This window comes from Elephantulus edwardii, unplaced genomic scaffold (assembly GCF_000299155.1).
Source record: "Elephantulus edwardii isolate Elephantulus edwardi_28Jun2011 unplaced genomic scaffold, EleEdw1.0 scaffold00018, whole genome shotgun sequence".
NCBI classification, from domain to species: Eukaryota; Metazoa; Chordata; class Mammalia; order Macroscelidea; family Macroscelididae; genus Elephantulus; species Elephantulus edwardii.
This window is the reverse complement of record NW_006399768.1, coordinates 26,570,943-26,588,805: the sequence shown is the minus strand read 5'-3', so window position 1 is coordinate 26,588,805 and position 17,863 is coordinate 26,570,943. Positions and strand designations below refer to the sequence as shown.

At 38.5% G+C, this 17,863-nt stretch overlaps 1 protein-coding gene across 1 annotated transcript in view; it reads left to right on the top strand.

Annotated features, from left to right (window-relative positions):
- The window catches only part of FAT1 (FAT atypical cadherin 1), a 137,731-nt gene extending 123,411 nt beyond the window's left edge, over positions 1 to 14,320 (top strand). The window contains exons 21-26 of the mRNA XM_006882264.1: positions 209 to 671; positions 3,053 to 3,206; positions 3,326 to 3,436; positions 5,407 to 6,041; positions 6,957 to 7,094; positions 13,695 to 14,320. Of these exons, the coding sequence (XP_006882326.1) occupies positions 209 to 671; positions 3,053 to 3,206; positions 3,326 to 3,436; positions 5,407 to 6,041; positions 6,957 to 7,094; positions 13,695 to 14,320 (2,127 nt within the window). The remainder of the gene's footprint in view (positions 1 to 208; positions 672 to 3,052; positions 3,207 to 3,325; positions 3,437 to 5,406; positions 6,042 to 6,956; positions 7,095 to 13,694) is intronic.
- Positions 14,321 to 17,863: the final 3,543 nt, after the last annotated feature.

The window sequence follows — 17,863 nt, the reverse complement described above, 5'->3', positions numbered from 1 at the left end:
GCTTAATTTGCATTTGAACTTGATACTCCTTCAGGATCCACGCTTATTATTGTTAGACTGTGCACATACTACTTAAATGTAAGATGGCCTTCCTGTTTTAATTTGGCAAATATTCCTTCCCTCTAAGTTTTGGCTAGAAACGGTGATTTGAAGATGCAGTCGTATGAGAGAGTAATGTGAATGATAATTTTTTTCTTTTTTAACATAGATTCATAATGGAAGACTACAATACAAATTTGACTGTGGAAGTGGCCCTGGCATTGTCTCTGTTCAGAGCATTCAGATCAATGATGGGCAGTGGCATGCAGTGTCTCTGGAAGTGAACGGAAACTATGCTAGGTTGGTTCTCGATCAAGTCCACACTGCGTCTGGCACAGCCCCAGGGACTCTTAAAACCCTCAACCTAGACAACCATGTGTTTTTTGGTGGCCACATCCGTCAGCAAGGCGCAAGGCATGGAAGAAGCCCCCAAGTTGGCAGTGGTTTCAAAGGTTGTATGGACTCCATTTATTTGAATGGACAAGAATTACCTTTAAATAACAAACCAAGAAGCTATGCACATATTGAAGAATCAGTAGATGTATCTCCTGGGTGCTTACTAACAGCTACAGAAGACTGCTCGAGCAACCCTTGTCAGAATGGAGGCATTTGTAATCTATCACCTACTGGAGGTAGGTTTCATAATATTAGCTTTCAATCAGTACACTTTGGGGAAGTCACTAAAAAAATGTTTTAGAAAAAAAATTAATAGTAGTCTACTACAGTGAGTGTTAAAATTTAATATTCTATATTATGAGAGTAGATTGGCATTAGAATTGGTTCACAAGGCTGGAGAGAACAACTGCTGACAGATGAGTGTCCACAGTCACACTTGGGCACTTGAAGAGAATGTATTTCTGTCCGTTTCTCATTGTATTTCACTGGCGACAGGCAAGCAAACCACAGCGCACTCTGAACTGTCCTGGAATTCCATACGTGCTCTTGTTGTGTATCTTAGTGACCTACTTAATTGAGCAGGACTGCCCCACAGTGTTTGCTAGTCTGTAATCTTGACTGGAGCAGATCGCTAGGTCTTCTTCCCCTGCTGAGTTCACTGGTGGGTTCTAACCACTGCCGGTCAGTTAGCAGCTGAACGCTTAATGATTGTACCGTCTGGAGTGTTTTTCCAAAGTCAATAGCCCAAAGGCATTTCAGATTTATAGTGCTTCATTTTTCTTATTTGCTAGCTCATAGCACCGATATCTCAGAGAGGTGGCTAGGGTGTTGGCTGGCATGGCGCTATATAGAACACAGGATGCTAGAAGGCCTTTAGTGTTGGGTTAGTTGTTTATTTTATCTGCTTTCTTTGAAAAAGTGTCTTCTATATTAATGCATGTAGAAAAGTACATTTTATTTTAGTTAAACTAAGCTAAGTTACCCCACAGAAATGCTCCAGAAATCTCAGTGATGGAACATGACTAGCATTTGTGCTCATATTACATTGTACCTCATGAAAGGTAACAGGGAGGCACTCTTCACTATGTCACTAGGGGATGAGGTTGAGAAAGTTGTCTTGAAATGGGCTGTGATGGTCACTGTGGTGGGTGACTTGGAATGTGGTGAACCATGTACTGGACCTTAAAGTCCCTCGTCCAAGGGGACACAAGTTCTTGGACTAAAGCCCATGACCAACCCTAATCAGTCAGGGACATGCAGTCTTACCAGATCCTCTAAAGGTAGATAATTGGGAATCTGTGGGTGAATACTTCCAGTGGTTTCCCCACTATCTGTCATAGCCTTCAAAAAAATAGGGGCATACAGTATTGTACAATCTTGGCCAAATTTATGATCACTCTTCTAAAATTTGAGTGATAATTTAAAGTCTTTAAAGTGCTTTCACACTCATTTAATCCTTAAATAGTTTAATAAGCTACAAATAAATTGAGTCCCAGTGGTTTTAAGTAGTATGCGTTGTTTATCAACATGTTGTTGTTATGTGCCGTCGAGTCACTTGCGACTCATAGCGACCCTCTATGTACAGCAGCCCTAAACTCTGCTCTGTCCTGTGCCAATTGCACTGTCTCTGACACTCCCATCCCAATTATCCCAGTCACTGAATCAGTCCACCTAATAGAGGGCCTTCCCCTCCTGCGCTGTCCCTCCACCCTCCCAAGCATGATGTCCCTCTCTAAGGACCGGTCTCTCCTCACAACATGTCCAAAGTATGTTAGACGGAGCCTCAGCATCCTTTCGTGCAAGGAGCCACCCAGTTTAACCCTTTCCAGGACAAATCTGTTTGTTTTCCTAGCAGACCATGGTATTCTCAATACTCTTCTCCAGCACCACAGCTCAAAGGCATCAATTCTCCTTCTATCCTCCTTGGTCATTGTCCAACTCTCTGATGCATAACAAGTGATTACAAAGACCATGGCCTGTATCAGACGCATCTTAGTCTCCAGAGAGACACCATTGCTCTTCAGTACTTTGGAGAGATCCCTAACAGCAGACTTTCCCATTGCAATGCGCCTTTTAATTTCCTGGGTGCTGGTGCCAAGACTGTTGACTGTGGAGCCAAGCAAACTAAAGCTGTGAACAATCTCAATCTCTTCACCATCCGTCCTGATGCTGCCAGTTGGTCCAGTGGTGAGAATCTTTGTCTCCTTGACATTGAGCCTCAATCCATATTGTGGGCTGCAGTCCTTGACCCACTGCAGCAGGTGCTTCAGGTCCTCTTCAGTTTCAGCAAGCAGGGTTGTGTCATCTGCATAACGCAGATTGTTGATAAAGTACCTTTACCTTCTAATTTTTTTTTTGCCTGTTCTCTAAATATCATCCAATAATTATTGTAATTTTTTACTAACTACCATCTATTATTATCCCCCCCTTCTTTGGTTTTCTCATTTAATTATATCAAGTGCTGGAAGGTTTGTTAATAGAACATTTTACCCAGGGGAAATGGCAATTTTACTGGCTTTTCTAAGTCTTGGAGAAGTAAACCTTTGCTGAAACATGTAAGATTGGTATTTGAGTTAATAAATGATAAAATCTTTCTGTTCCTTTTCTGTTAACTTAGGTTATTATTGCAAATGCAGTGCTTTATACATAGGAACGTATTGTGAGGTGAGCGTCAATCCCTGTTCGTCCAACCCTTGCCTTTATGGTGGTACGTGCCTTGTAGACAACGGAGACTTCGTGTGCCAGTGCAGGGGTTTATATACTGGCCAGAGGTAGGTGCTGCTAATTTTCATCATTAATTTCTTTTAAAAATTTGCAAATATGTAAAATGTTTAGCTTCATTTGTAAATGCATTTCTGTTTTGCTGTATTTATTCATATTATTCCTTCAGGTGTCAGCTTAGTCCCTATTGCAAAGATGAGCCTTGTAAAAATGGTGGGACATGTTTTGACAGTTTGGATGGCGCTGTTTGTCAGTGTGAATCAGGTTTTAGAGGAGAAAGGTAAGTGATTCATTTAAAGATTTCTTTTTGTACCTTTCTTTAGTGTCCTATCTCTCTCATTAGTGCCAAGTCAGAACTAACTCATAGCTGACCTCCCACTGGATTTCCAGAGCTATAAATTACACCAGAAAAGATTGCCCATGTTTGTCCTTGGAGCTGTTGGTGGACTCTAGAAGGCAGAGAGGCACTGCTTTTGGGTCATACTGAGTAGTGATTGCAAACACTCTGTTAATTTCAACTCCACAATTTGTCTACATATTGATTTGATCTTTGCATAATTTATCTTTTTACTTTAAATTTTTTTTAAAAAAATTGTGAAAAAGTGAATATAGGTATATAAAAAAAAACGCCTTGTTTCTATACTTAGTCATTATAAACAAACAAAAATGCAGTGAATTCTTAAGGTAGTAAATTTGTGGAATGAGAGGGGCCGGCAGATAACCCTCTCTTAGAGCACAAGTGTATGAGCTGTCCCCATCTGTCCTGGAGACTGATAATAATGATGCTCTTGACAGACTTATACTGCATTTATGTAGCATCTGCTGACCTTTTTTCACTCTCATAATTTTTATAATTCTTAATTATAATTCTGAGAAACCATTATTTCCCAAGTGAAGAAATAAGGCCTTTTAAAGACTGAAAAGAGAAGGACAAGAGATTTTCCAGATCCCAATTTGTTTGGACTTTTTTAACAATTTAGTTTAAAAAAGAAAAAAAAAACAAAAACAAACAACAAAATAAAACACAAAATAGCAAAGATCCAAGCCACCCAACACCATATTCAGGGCATATTATTTGCAAATACTTAGTGCTGAACCTTTATGTAAGACTTCACTGTTAGTCTTAATTGAAGGATTTTCTTATGATCTGCTTGCAGGATGTACATAAGATTTTGCTGTAGCAGTTCTCAAAGTCCTAAATTTTGTCTGCCAGTTGCATTGTCTTGGTTCACAAATTCTAATCAACTGAATACTTTATAATCAGTTAGTACTCTTTTCATGTAATTTGGCAAAATTTTTCCTTTGTAAATCTTTATGGCGATGAGAATGGGGGACTGGTAAATGGCTACATTTCATTAAAAGAAGGGGTTAAAATGTTGCAGATAGTTCTGCAAACGTGCAAAACATGCCCTTACTTGATGAACCAACTTAGTCCCATAAGGACAAATACTGTTTAAGACCATTTTTGTAGAAAAAGATAACTAGCAAAATATGTATGAGGATCTAGGGGGGGTTGAGGAGCACAGGAGTGAGGATGAGGTGCATAATCACAGGGTCGCATAATTTCGATGAGTGGAGGGAGGGACAGGTTAAAGAAGTGGGAAAGATCAGTGTGAAAAGCAATGTATACAAACTTTGTAAGTAAACCAGTATAAAATAAAATATTTATATTTAAAAACAAAATAAAAAAATGTGCCCTTGAGAAGGCAAAAGAGGACATGCAGGTCAACTATTAACACGTTGCCGCAAATGATGGCAAATGTGTTTCTAAGCACGGTCATCAGTTTAAAAAGTGTGTGGCAACGTGTTAAAGCATTGAGAACTGTGGAAGCTTGTCAAACAAGCAGGTACAGTTTTAAATGAAAAGAATTTCTCTCATTTCATATTCTCAGACTTGAATTTCTTTGAAAATTTAATCATCTATTAGAATGTCAATTTTATCAATATGCATCAATTTTCTGTATAGTTGTTTGGCCATCAGAGTGCTGTGTATCCTGATAGTTTAATTCTGTTGAATCCTAGAAAAATGACAGGTGTCTCACAAACATACATTCCAGACTGAATGGGATAGTTACCCCACAGAAAGGCTTTTGTGTTGCAGTTACTGTTCTGAGAGTTGGGACTTTTGATTGGGTTTGGTTTTATATTTTTAAGGAGGGGTTGTTCTCTAGTCTCTTAATGTTCCTAGGCTTGGCCTGTGCTTATTTTGTTGCCACAGTCTCTTCATTCTGGGCTCTCTGTTCCTGGCAGATGTCAGAGTGATGTTGACGAGTGCGCTGGCAGCCCCTGCCGCAATGGGGCACTGTGCGAGAACACGCACGGTTCCTATCATTGTAACTGCAGCCAGGAATTCAGAGGGAAACACTGCGAAGAAGCTGCACCCAACCAGTATGTGTCCACTCCATGGAACATCGGATTGGCCGAAGGGATCGGCGTCATTGTTTTTATAATAGGAATATTCTTACTGGTGGTTATATTTGTTGTCTGCCGCAAAATGATTAATTGGAAGAAAAAGAAACACCAGCCTGAACCTGAAGATAAACATATGGGACCCAATACAGCTTTCTTGCAAAGACCATATTTTGATTCAAAGCTAAATAAGAACATTTACTCAGATATACCGCCCCAGGTGCCTGTCCGCCCGATTTCCTACACTCCAAGCATTCCAAGTGACTCTAGAAACAATCTTGATCGAAATTCCTTTGAAGGATCTGCTATCCCTGAGCACCCTGAGTTCAGCACTTTTAACCCCGAGTCTGTGCACGGGCATAGGAAAGCAGTGGCCGTCTGCAGCGTTGCTCCAAACTTGCCTCCCCCGCCTCCTTCCAACTCTCCTTCTGACAGTGACTCCATACAGAAGCCCAGCTGGGACTTTGACTATGACAGTAAGAGTGACTTCCTTGATCTTATTCTATGCTAAAGTGTCACTGAGATAGTAAGATTACATGCTCTCTGAGAGCTATTTTGGGTTGAGTGAAAAGGCAGTTGTTTTAAGAGATAGAGTCCTTGAGTGTTATAAGCAGTTGTTTTGTTCTTCTGTTAGCCTCAAGTTTGGCTTTTAAGTCCATCCAGCGGTATCTTAGAAGAAAGGGCTGGTGATCTGCTGCACGTCTAGCCTTTGAAAACCCAGTGGAGCAATATGCACTGTGATGCACACAGCTTCACCATCAGCTGTTTGACTCGAAAGCAGTTGGTTCTGATTGCTAGAGATAAATGGGCTTAAGAGCTGATGATTTACTTAGTAGATTTGAAAAGTAATTTCAGGTGTGTTGGGGCCAGGACTGAAATTTTATACTATGATGTTATTTTAATTAGAAGCAAATTTACTCTCTTTCCAGTTAAGACTCTATAGTGATAATTGCATTTTTGTATTGATAAATTAGGCTCTGAGCTAGCTATACATATTAGGGCTTCTTAGTAAGTCTTAAAAATGCTTTTGGGGATATTTGAATGCTAGGTTCTCCCCCATCTCTGTTTTTAATATGATTATAGGGAGGAATATATATATACTGTGGCCTAAAGAATATTTAATGCTTTTATATGAAAGTTTATAACTATTTTGAAACAATTTTAATATGAAAATATCAACTGGCCAAGTCCATGTAGAATCTGTCAATGTCCCAAGGATATATACATGTGTGCTTGTGCCAAAGATATCTTTCTCTTTTTCTTCCATCACCTGCTTATGACATGGATCCAGCAGTTGTTTGCTAGCCCTGGTTCTGTGTCAGCACACAGCAGTCAACAAAGCACAGTCCTTGCTACACACTGAGCTTACTGTCTGTCCCATTTTCCTTTAGCTAAAGTGGTGGATCTCGATCCCTGTCTCTCAAAGAAACCTCTGGAGGAGAAGCCTTCTCTCCCGTACAGCGCACGGGAAAGCCTGTCTGAAGTGCAGTCCCTGAGCTCCTTCCAGTCCGAGTCTTGTGATGACAATGGTGAGTCTGCGGAGGGAGTGGAACACTGTCTACTTGCTTGCTGGTGGGAATGCTTCTCACACTGTTTATAATGGTGCAGATGTGTCAGGTGCTCTTAGTCCCACTAGAGTTAGCATCTTTCATTTGGACGAAAACACCTGCATGAGTATCTGTCGGGGAATATATTGGAACTCTTCTTTATGAATAGATAATTTTAATTGTAGCAGTTTGTCAGTAATAGACAAGAAACTAATTAATTGATGGGTAATTTCAGATTGACTCACTTGGTATTGACTTTTGTTTTTTTCATAACAGTAAGTATTACAGAAGTTTTGGGAAAGGGTTTGAACACTTTCTTGAAGGAGCTTTGATTGGCATGTTAAAACAGTTTGAACTGGTTGCTTTCAGTCTGCCAAGCATCCCACAGGAGAAGGATGAGCAGTCTCCTTCTGTTAAGATTCGCAGCCTGAGAACCCCAGCGGGGTCGCTCTGAGTCATGATCGACTCGATGGTGCCATGTTGGGTTGGGACTTTTCATTTGCTCTCTGGAGCACAGCGCCCTCTCCTCTTCCGCACACACATACACTTACCCCCCTCCCTAAAGCAGTGTGTTGGTCTGCAATGTTCATCTTTAGTACGCCTTTCTAATACCTATGGTATTACAAGGTCTTATTTGTCTTCTCCCTCAACCCCTCTGCGGCATCAGCTCCCATTTGGATCAGAGCATACTGACTGAGAGCACAGTTTAAGAGATTGCTAGTAAGTTTGATTATATTTCTAATAAAGTGTGACAGTGGGATCATTGATGCCAATGCCAAGTTGAAAGATATGTTTATCTGATCTCCCTAGGATAAATGACATTAATAACCAGCTTTGTTAAATTACCACACAGAGAATTGGTGAATATTCAATAATGCAATAAAATGAGGATTTTCCCCTCTTCTATTGGTATTGGAAATAGACATGCACAACATAAAATCCAACAGTTTCTGCATTTATAATTTAATGACACTGATTGTATTCTCCCCGTTGTACATGATTCTAGTCCTTTTCTGAGTTCTTCCTCCTCCTCCCATCTGCATGAACTCCCTGCCCTGTGAGGTTCCTATCTTAATCTTTCAAAGTTACTGTTGTCAGTTTAATCTCATGTAGTTCTTTAAAGAGTGTAATACTTGAGGCAGACTTTTCTCTTTACTAATTAGAAGCTAAACTTTTGTTTAGTTTTGAGAAAACAGCTTCCCTCTCAAACTTTAGATTATTTCAGTGAGTTTTAAGTGGAAATCTTTGAATCTCAGAATTAATAAAGAAACTTTACAGTGTGAATAAACATTTTACCATTGATTAATGGTGGGAAGAAATAATCTGTAATGATTTGATTGTTTTTTACCTAGAATAACATAGTTCATAACATAGTCCGTTTCTGAACTAAAAATAGTCGTGACTTGTTTGCATTTCTTATTTCAATCAGGTGCCGAAGTATAGTGCTGCAGGGAGAAATGTGATTTTGTTTTATTAAAGCCAGTCACAAGAAAATTTTATCAAAAGAGTTATCAGTTAAATTACATAAAATGACCCCAGATTCTCTTCATAAATGTGTCAGGATTTTGTCAGTATTACTTAAATTTCTTAGTTTTTTTTCATTGAAACATCATTCTGAGCATCTCTAAATAGTTACTAGGTTATGATAAAATAAATCATCAACGGTTATTGCTAGACAGCAAAGAGCACAACATGAAGGGTAAAGTTGAAGTATGATTGTATTTTAATCATTTTTTAGTATTTCAGTCATTATTTTTGTCATTATCCTGAAATGGAAGTCTGTTTTGGAGTCTGGTTACACTGTATTTTCTAAAGCTGCTTTTACAAATTCTTACACACTTTATGTTTTAAAATTACATAAATTTATCTTCCATTCCTTTAAGTGAGAAGTCCAAAACAGGTCTCAGTTGATCAATACTAAGGTATTAGAGCTGTGTTTATTTCTAGGAGCCCCAGTGGAGGGCGTGCTGGTGTTTCCAGCTTCTTGAATTTGAATTGCCCATGTATCTTGACCTGTGGCCCCTTTCTCCACTTTCCAAAGACAGCAGTGTTTTCTCCCTGGCCCACCTGCCTCATCACATCGCCCACTGATGGTTTCACCTTTTAGTTCTCATGTAATTAATTAGGTCAGACTCACCTGCATAATTCAGTATTATGGCCCCATCTCAAGGTTGTTTGTTTTATTCAAGCTGATTAACTGCCCGTTGCCATTAAGATAACATTCACAGGGATTTGGACCTGGACTTCTTTGGGGACCATTTTTCTGCCCACCACACAAACATATTTGCTTTGGTGCATTAATGTTGTAAAACAATATCCTTTATAAACAGAGAACTTAGGTGGAACACAGCCAGGTTGAGAGTTGGCACTTCTTTGCTGGCTATGCTAACTTACCAGCTACTAGGCCATCTGCAGAAAAGCAAGGAACCTTGGCATGGGGACCAAATAAAAGGGGGACAAAGACACTTTTGTATTTGAATTCTATATTATATAGCTTTAAAATTTTATCCTCTAGAAAATCAGTTAACCAAGAATTTTACCTTTTGATTATGATGTCTTTTGCTCATGAGATATTAAAATAGAAATTACTTTGCTATGACTCAGTACATAATGATTTAAAACTTTAGATGGTTTTTTAAAACCCCATTTATTCCTTTTATTCTTTTGATTAATAATGAGCAAATATATAACTTGGTTTGGAAAGTCTGTAAGGTAGAACTATATGGTTAGCACGGATCATGCATAATTGTAGTATGTTGTTGTGTTAAAACAGTCTCTTAAATGTTTAAAGCATGGGGTAGAAATCATATGAAGAAATCCTATTTAATGCACTGTTTTCTAACTGTTTTCCTAATTTACTCCTTTTGTACCCTTTTACAAGCTTCCATAGTGACTGTAATACACCTTGTCAACACTGTAGTTGACATGGTGAATGAAGAAGGTATAGTCCTAAGTGCTTGTGTTTGTGCTTGTTTGCAGTGACCATGTCACTAAGCAGTGTGCTTTTGCCTATTGTCATGTTAATAATTTGTGGTTTTGAGGCATTTTTGTTCATTCATTTTGTGTAAATGTATATATTCAATTCATAATGAATTTTCACAGACAGTAGCTTTACCTCAGGCCTTGAGAATTGTGTTTAAATGGTACAGTGCTAAGATTAAAAGTAATTAAAAAGAGATTTCTTTTCATATAGATAGGAATGAGACTAATGACAAAGTTTTCATAATTACTTCTGACTTTTCACTGTTAGCCTTTCCTTAGGTATTATGAGGAAAAATGGCAGAGCAAAGTGAAATGGATATGTTGCTGTTGGTTGAGTGAAAATTGTTTCATGTGACGCTTTGTCTATTAGGACAAATTAGGACAGTGACTACTTATTCCTAAAATTACTTAATGGTAAATGACTCCTTTAGTGCACTAAAGGCGCATTAGTGCACTGAAACTAGAGCAGTTTCCTACCCAGTGGCACAGGCTGATAGATCTTAAACTGCAGTGCCAGTCCAGACCTTGTGAAGCTCTGGGAAAAGCCCATCTGCTGGTCGAGACTGGCAGTCTGGCCCAGGGCCTGAGAATTTTCTAACAAGTTCTCAGTAGATTCTGGTGTTATTGGTCCAAGGAGGACACTTCAGGAATAAAATTCAGTGTTTCAAATTGCTGGTGAGCCATACACTTAAATCCCTAAGAAAAGTAGCACCGTGCTTTTACTTGGTGATTCAGAAAATAATACGAAATGTGGATAGTAGAATAATAAAAATAGTAATAAATTTATAGATTTAGAGAAACAATAGAAGTGAAAGATTTAGAAAATGGAAAAGAAATAGATTTAGAAAATAGATCATTTTTAGTGTGATTACATTCTAACATTTTAAATGTTGATGGGGTTAAAATGCAGAAGTTAAGTTCCTCTGTTGCTATATATTTAGTAGAAAAATAAATAATGACAATATGAGAAGTATAAACTTAAAATTCAGAGCTTTGAAAATTTATTGAGTTTTAGTAACAAATGTTGTTGGCTCTCTTTTTAAAAGTAGTTAGAATTTTGTAGTTTTAGTATACTTTTAGAAAATCCTTTAGCTACATATTTGCTGAATACTCTATCAAAATATTGCTTTGTCCAGTCTTTGTGGCATTAGATTTGGATTCCTCTGAGAAAACCAACTATTAAATCATATTGTAATTATGTTGAGGGTTTTCCAGAATATTAAACATCATTTTTATATATGTACATAGAAAATGCTGGCTTGTTTGGAAGCAAAAAATCAACTACTTCACTTAGCGTGCCTATACTTTTCAGATATAAAGAATTACTGCTAGGAGCTGACAGTTATAAACTTGTAAATCTCCAAAAGGTTTTTCATGCCATTCCACAGATTGGAAGCTTAGCTAGGAGGACATCCCGAGTCACATGGTCATGACTGGCAGAGAGAGGTTGTACATCATCTTTCTCTGACTTATCCTTTGCTGTATAAAACCAGAGCTCTAAATAAGCAATAATAATTACAGATGTTGAGTGGACAAAAAGAATTTGTAGCTAGGGTTTTATCCAGAGAAAGGTTTAAAATATAAACCGTCCTGTTTAAAATAGACAAGATTTAAATTTTCAGCTTTTAGTTAACCTATAAAGCATTTAAGGAGAGCTTTGGTGGCCTCGGGGGTAAGGAGTCGCACAGCTAACCCGGTGGCAGCCAATTCAAATCTACCGGCTGCTCCTGTGTGATTTATAGCCACTGAAAGCCTGTCAGAGGGTCAGCTTTAGTTTGTTCTAGCTCAAAGGCAATGATTTTTGAAGGGACGTTTGCTGAGGAGGTGTGTGTCTTTTGTTTGGTTTGGTTTTTATTAGGAAACATCTAAAGGCTCTTTTATGAACTTGTCTGAACTTAAGATGCACCCAAAGGGTGGAATGTTTCTAAACTGTATATTTTGTGCTGCTTTAGACGAATTTCATTTGTTATATAGATAACCTGATGTTGTAGGAGCTTAGAAAAAATTACTTTATGATGTTTCTAAGTAAAATGAATCTGTAATTCAAACTGTTCGGTTTACCAGAGCCTGTAGATTTGAAGGATTCCTAACAAAATTTGTATTTGCAGAAATGCACAATAGCCAGAAACAAGGAGAAGAAAATAAAATAGTATTTGCATTTCCTGGTACAGCCAGTAGTATATCATCATCCCATTTTAGTTGTGTAGCCTAAGTGCTTAGCTGTCACAGAGTGTCATAGATGATGGGTTACAGGCAGGGCACATGGCACTCTGCGCCTTTGTACACAGCTTACTTTGGTTTATGCAGTTATTGCCTATGTAGCCTTTCATTTGTTTTAATTATAAATATTTTCTTTTTCCCTACTCTGCCACCTAAAGAGTCTTTGGCTGCTCCTGACCCCAGCAAATCACGAGGTGACATATGCATGTCAATTGTGTGAGAGTCACTGAGTAATAATAAGACACTGCTAAAGAGTCGACTTCGTGCTGACTTGCTTCATACATTTCCTCAGTGTGTGTGTACAGAATCGTTTGTGCACTGCATTCTAAGCACATCATGCCTAACATTTTTCCTCTCTGTCAAAGGATTTGAAACCCCCCCCCCTTTTTTTTTTTAATAAAAACATCCTGCAACCTGGAAGGGTGTTTTGTTGTCCTTTTTTGGTGAGAAAAAAATACCACAAACCACTTTTGCACAGTTAAAAATACTTAATATTTAAAAAGTAACAAGTTTGACTGTTGTTACCTGTTAAAAATAATTCATGTTTTAAAATACTTGTGTGTATTGTGCTTGATTTAGAAGCATGCTATTAACATTGCCTGTTCCTTTAAGTAGGGCTTGTAAGAAAATAGTACATTGTTAATATCAAACTTACTACAATTTATAAAGGACATTCATTTTCTGAGTTTTAACATATTACAGATTACTTAATAGTTTTAAAAGGAAACTTTGGTGGCCTAGTGATAAGAAGCTGTGCTGTGATCCTGAAGGCATGCACTTTGGATCCACCAACTTTTCTGCAGGAGACGGCGAGGCAGTCTCCTCTCGTGCTTCTGTGCTAACTGCTTCTGAAAACCTGCCCAAGGGGTCAGCTGTGGGTCACTTCTGACTCGAGCGCACACAACAACAACATACTTTTTTAAAGCTGTATTGGTTAGACCTTCATTTTGAAAGTACATATTAAGTAACAGTGGATATTTTTACTAAATAGTGGCTTTAAAGAGTAAACTTCTATCCCAACTAATATCCCAAGAAGGAACCAATATTTTGTAGAGAGAAGTCACAGATTTTGAAATGAAGAATGAGGGCTATAATTTAGATAGGAACATAACGACTCTATTGAAATTCTTTTTTTTTTCCAGGCATGCTAGGTGTGTACTTAAAAATGCAAGTTTATATTTCAGAAATAGAGCCTAGTTCATTCAGGTCCTTAAAACAGGGTAGAAGGGGGTCTTCAAAGCCAAGACAGAGAGTTTCTAAAGCTATTAACCTGAATGTGTGAATATGGAGCCATCTCTAGCTTCTGGGGAATTCACTCACCACTTTTACCAGATGCTTGGGGAAAAGCACACTGACAACTGTTGTCTTTTTTTCACCAAGGGTATCACTGGGATACATCTGACTGGATGCCAAGTGTTCCTCTGCCAGACATACAGGAGTTTCCCAACTATGAGGTCATCGATGAACAAACACCCCTGTACGCAGCAGACCCAAATGCCATCGATACGGACTATTACCCTGGAGGTTTTGACATTGAAAGTGATTTTCCACCACCTCCAGAAGACTTCCCTGCACCCGATGAACTACCACCTTTACCTCCAGAATTCAGTGACCAGTTTGAATCCATACACCCTCCTAGAGACATGCCTGCCACAGGTAGCCTGGGATCTTCAGCGAGGAACCGGCAGAGGTTTAACCTGAATCAGTATCTGCCCAACTTCTATCCTGTTGATATGTCTGAACCTCAAAAAGCAGGCACTAGTGAGAATAGTACTTGTAGAGAACCCTATGTCCCATACAGTCCAGGGTATCAAAGAAACTTTGAAGCCCCCACTGTAGAAAACATGCCCATGTCTGTGTACGCTTCCACAGCTTCCTGCTCGGATGTCTCAGCGTGCTGTGAAGTGGAGTCTGAGGTGATGATGAGTGACTATGAGAGTGGAGATGACGGCCACTTTGAAGAGGTGACGATTCCTCCCCTAGATCCACAGCACACCGAGGTCTGATGCTCACACTCCCCCCAAAGTGCCTGGACTTTGATGAACCTAGAGATTATTGAAATAATCTTACGCATTGTTCTCTGCAGCAGTGCTTAAGCGCTTCTTTTCGGTGAGCTACCATGGGCATGGCTGCACTGAATCACGCGCCTCTTGACATGTAGCCATTTCCAGTGTCCTAACCTACTGTAATTGGATGAGATTGAAATTGGCTGTGCCATTTCTGTATGTCTTTTTTGTATTTACACGTCTGTTGAAATAATAAAACGAAGATCAGTCCTACTATTTTGTTAGCACGACCCATGTATTTATGTAGATTTGATGATTTTAATTTTTCTTTTTGTAAATTTTATGTACAGATTTGATTTTTCATAGTTTTAACTAGATTTTCAAGCTATTTTATGCATTTTATTTTTACTGAATTTGGTGGTGTTAGTAACATTAACTAACACCCTGATTTTTTTTTTTACTATAACCAGGGTTTTCATTATATATTCTGTTCTGCTGAAGTGTATGACATTTCATTAAAGCATTTCAAATAGTCTTTCATTTCTAGATGTACATAGGATGGGAAAAAGGTGAAACATGGACATGTCTTAAATGGATTACAGTATTTTAGAATTATAAACATTTTTCATTATTGGAAAGTGTAATGGGGACCTTCTGCATACCTGTTAGAACCAAAACCATCATGACACAGTTTTTATAGTGTCTGTATATTTGTGATGCAATGGTCTTGTAAAGGTTTTTACTGAAAACTACCATTAGCCAATCTTTCTTACTGACAATAAATTATTAATAAAATCCTTTCACTTTATTGCAGTTTTTATTTCTATTTATACTCTTGTTCAAGATTTAGTTACTGAATTTATGTACATGAGATATGAGTGACTTACATGTGTGGTGTCTTTATAGTTGCCAAAGTTAAGCTGTAATTACAGATGTAGCCATGAGGTGGCAGTATATAGCTATCTGACACGTAAGATTCTGAACTTTAGAATTACCAAATAATTGCTGTCAAGTTGGAACCAACTCGTAGCTCACCTTTTGTTGGTTTCTGAGACTAATTCACAGGAGAGCAGGTTGGATATGAACCATCAGAGAGACTTGTGATTTCAGGACTGTTCATTACAGACTGTACCATTTACTTAACTCTTACGTAGTTCTTATTTCTGATGAAATGTTCAGGAATATTTGCTTTATACATTTTCTATTTTTAGTATTTATTGACCATTATTGAAATGCTTCTATGTTTTTGTTTTTGTTAGTAATTTATGTTAGAAAGCAGTCTTTTTATTACTGTTTTATACTGGTTTACTTACAAAATTCATATACATTATTTTTCTCACCAGATCTTTCCCATTTCCTTAACCCACCCCTCCCTCCGCCCATCAAATTGTGACCTTATGATTAACACACAGCCCCCCCCCCACACACACACACACCGTTACTCCTCTGATCCCCCGTTCCCCTGCTTGGATCCTCATACACATACTACAATAATGGTCTTACACTATATTTATCTTTATGGGACTGAGTTAATTCACTTAGCATAATGCTCTCCATTCCCTCCCAAGTCATGTAGTAATATACAAAATCATTGCTCCTGAGTACTGCATAGTATTCCATTGTGTGAATGTACCCGAATTTCTCAATCCATTCCATTGTAGTTGGACATCTGAGCTGTTTCCATGTTCTTGGCAATGGTGATTAGCGCTGCTCTGAACATTGGTGTACAAGTATCCTTTGTGCCTCATTTGTCATTTTCTCAGGGTGTATTCCAAGCAAGTATAATGGCAGGGTCATATGGAATTTCTGTGTTTAGCTTAGAAAGCAGTCTATATGAAGCATTTTATCTCCATGTCAAAGAATACTTCATATGTGACTTATTGTGAAATCTTGTAGCTACAAGATTTGGTGTGTTGCTATAAATCAGAACCCATCCAGCCTACAAGTCATTATTGATAGTCTGTCATGTGCCATTCACCGAGACATGAAGTAAAAAGAATCAAGGTTTGTTAGAATCTTGAGAAGAGAATTTTTCCTTTATTTGCACCAAATGATCCATATAAATAGTACATAGCTTAAAACTCAAATCAAGCTCAAATAAGTATAACAAAACCAATAACTCCCTTCACTCTATTTGTAACCATTGGTAGCTCTTAAGTTTCTTGTTTTTCCATTAATATTGTCATTTCTTGTCTCATGGACTTTAGAAAGCACCTATTAAGGATATAGGTGGTTATATTACAATTGTTAACGCCCATTCCCTAATACAGAAACCCTATGATGTTTTCATTTTGTAAATCTTGAACCTATAATGCCCATTTTCATTTGCTTTGTAAATGTTTTCCAGAAATGTTCCCTTGGTTTGGTTTTTACTTGGCTTTTTTCCCCAGTCTACTTTACTTAGTTATTAAAAAATACCTTTTAATGAACTATAGCGTATTATTTGGCAGGACCAATCAGAAAAGTTTCTTCCCTTCCTGGAGTTATATTGGGAGGGTGAAAGAGTAACGAAAATGAAGACTGGCCAAAAGGAGGGTCTAGGAAATAAGGGACATTTTGAGATGGCCCAGAAATCCTCAATGACAAGGTTGTATTTGAGTGAAGACCTGAAGTTGGTGAGTGTAATTCCTGGCTACCTCGGGAAGGAGTGCTCCCGGAAGGACAAGTAGAAGATTAGACCCTAGAGTGAGAGTGTGGATCAAATTCAAAGGGGATAAAAGGACAAATGGTGACCTCCCAGATTTATAAAAGGCCTTCCAGCACATGAACAAAGCTATCAGAAAATCTTCATTACTGCTGGTGTAGCGGAATGTCCCAGTGTGGTGGTATGTGCCGTCAAGTCAGAACCAACTCGTAGCTCACCCTCCAGCGGATTTTCAGGGGCAGTAAATCCCATGGGAGGAGAGCTTGTGGGTTGAAACCACATGCCTTTAGGTTCACAGTGCAAATCCTTTTATCACTAGGCCACCAGAGCTCCCTAACCCAGACATTATGTCTCCAAAATGACATAAAACCCAGTTTGTTTCTTTAAAGCCACTTCAACATTGGCACTACGCTGTTAGTCCAAAGGCTGAGCCTCTCTTGCTACTGAATCCACTAACAACTCCACAGGGAAAAGATGGGTGGTCTCACCCCATGCTCCTCACAGCCTCCAAGAATGTGCTGGAGTCAGGTGTAATTGTTTGGGCTCACAGCAATGGTCCTTCCCGGCCCCCCACCCCCTTGTTTGTTGGTAGGTGCTGTTCAGCTGTTTTAGTATGCCTTGTAATGACCTTATGAACTCTGACCTCTGCCCTATTCTCAGCCATCCTTACCATCTCTGACATCCTGAGGCCACTGCTGCTGTCACTGTAGCAGTCTATCTCATTGAAGGTCTTTCTCTTTTCTGCTAACCTTCTACCTTTCCAAGCCTGATGCTCTTTCCCAGGGAATAGTGTCTCCTACCAATATGGCCAAAGTATGTAAAACAAAGTTTTTCCATACTTAATTCTAAGAAGCATTCTGGTTGTGCTTTCTCCCAGACATCTTTGATCTTTTGACAGT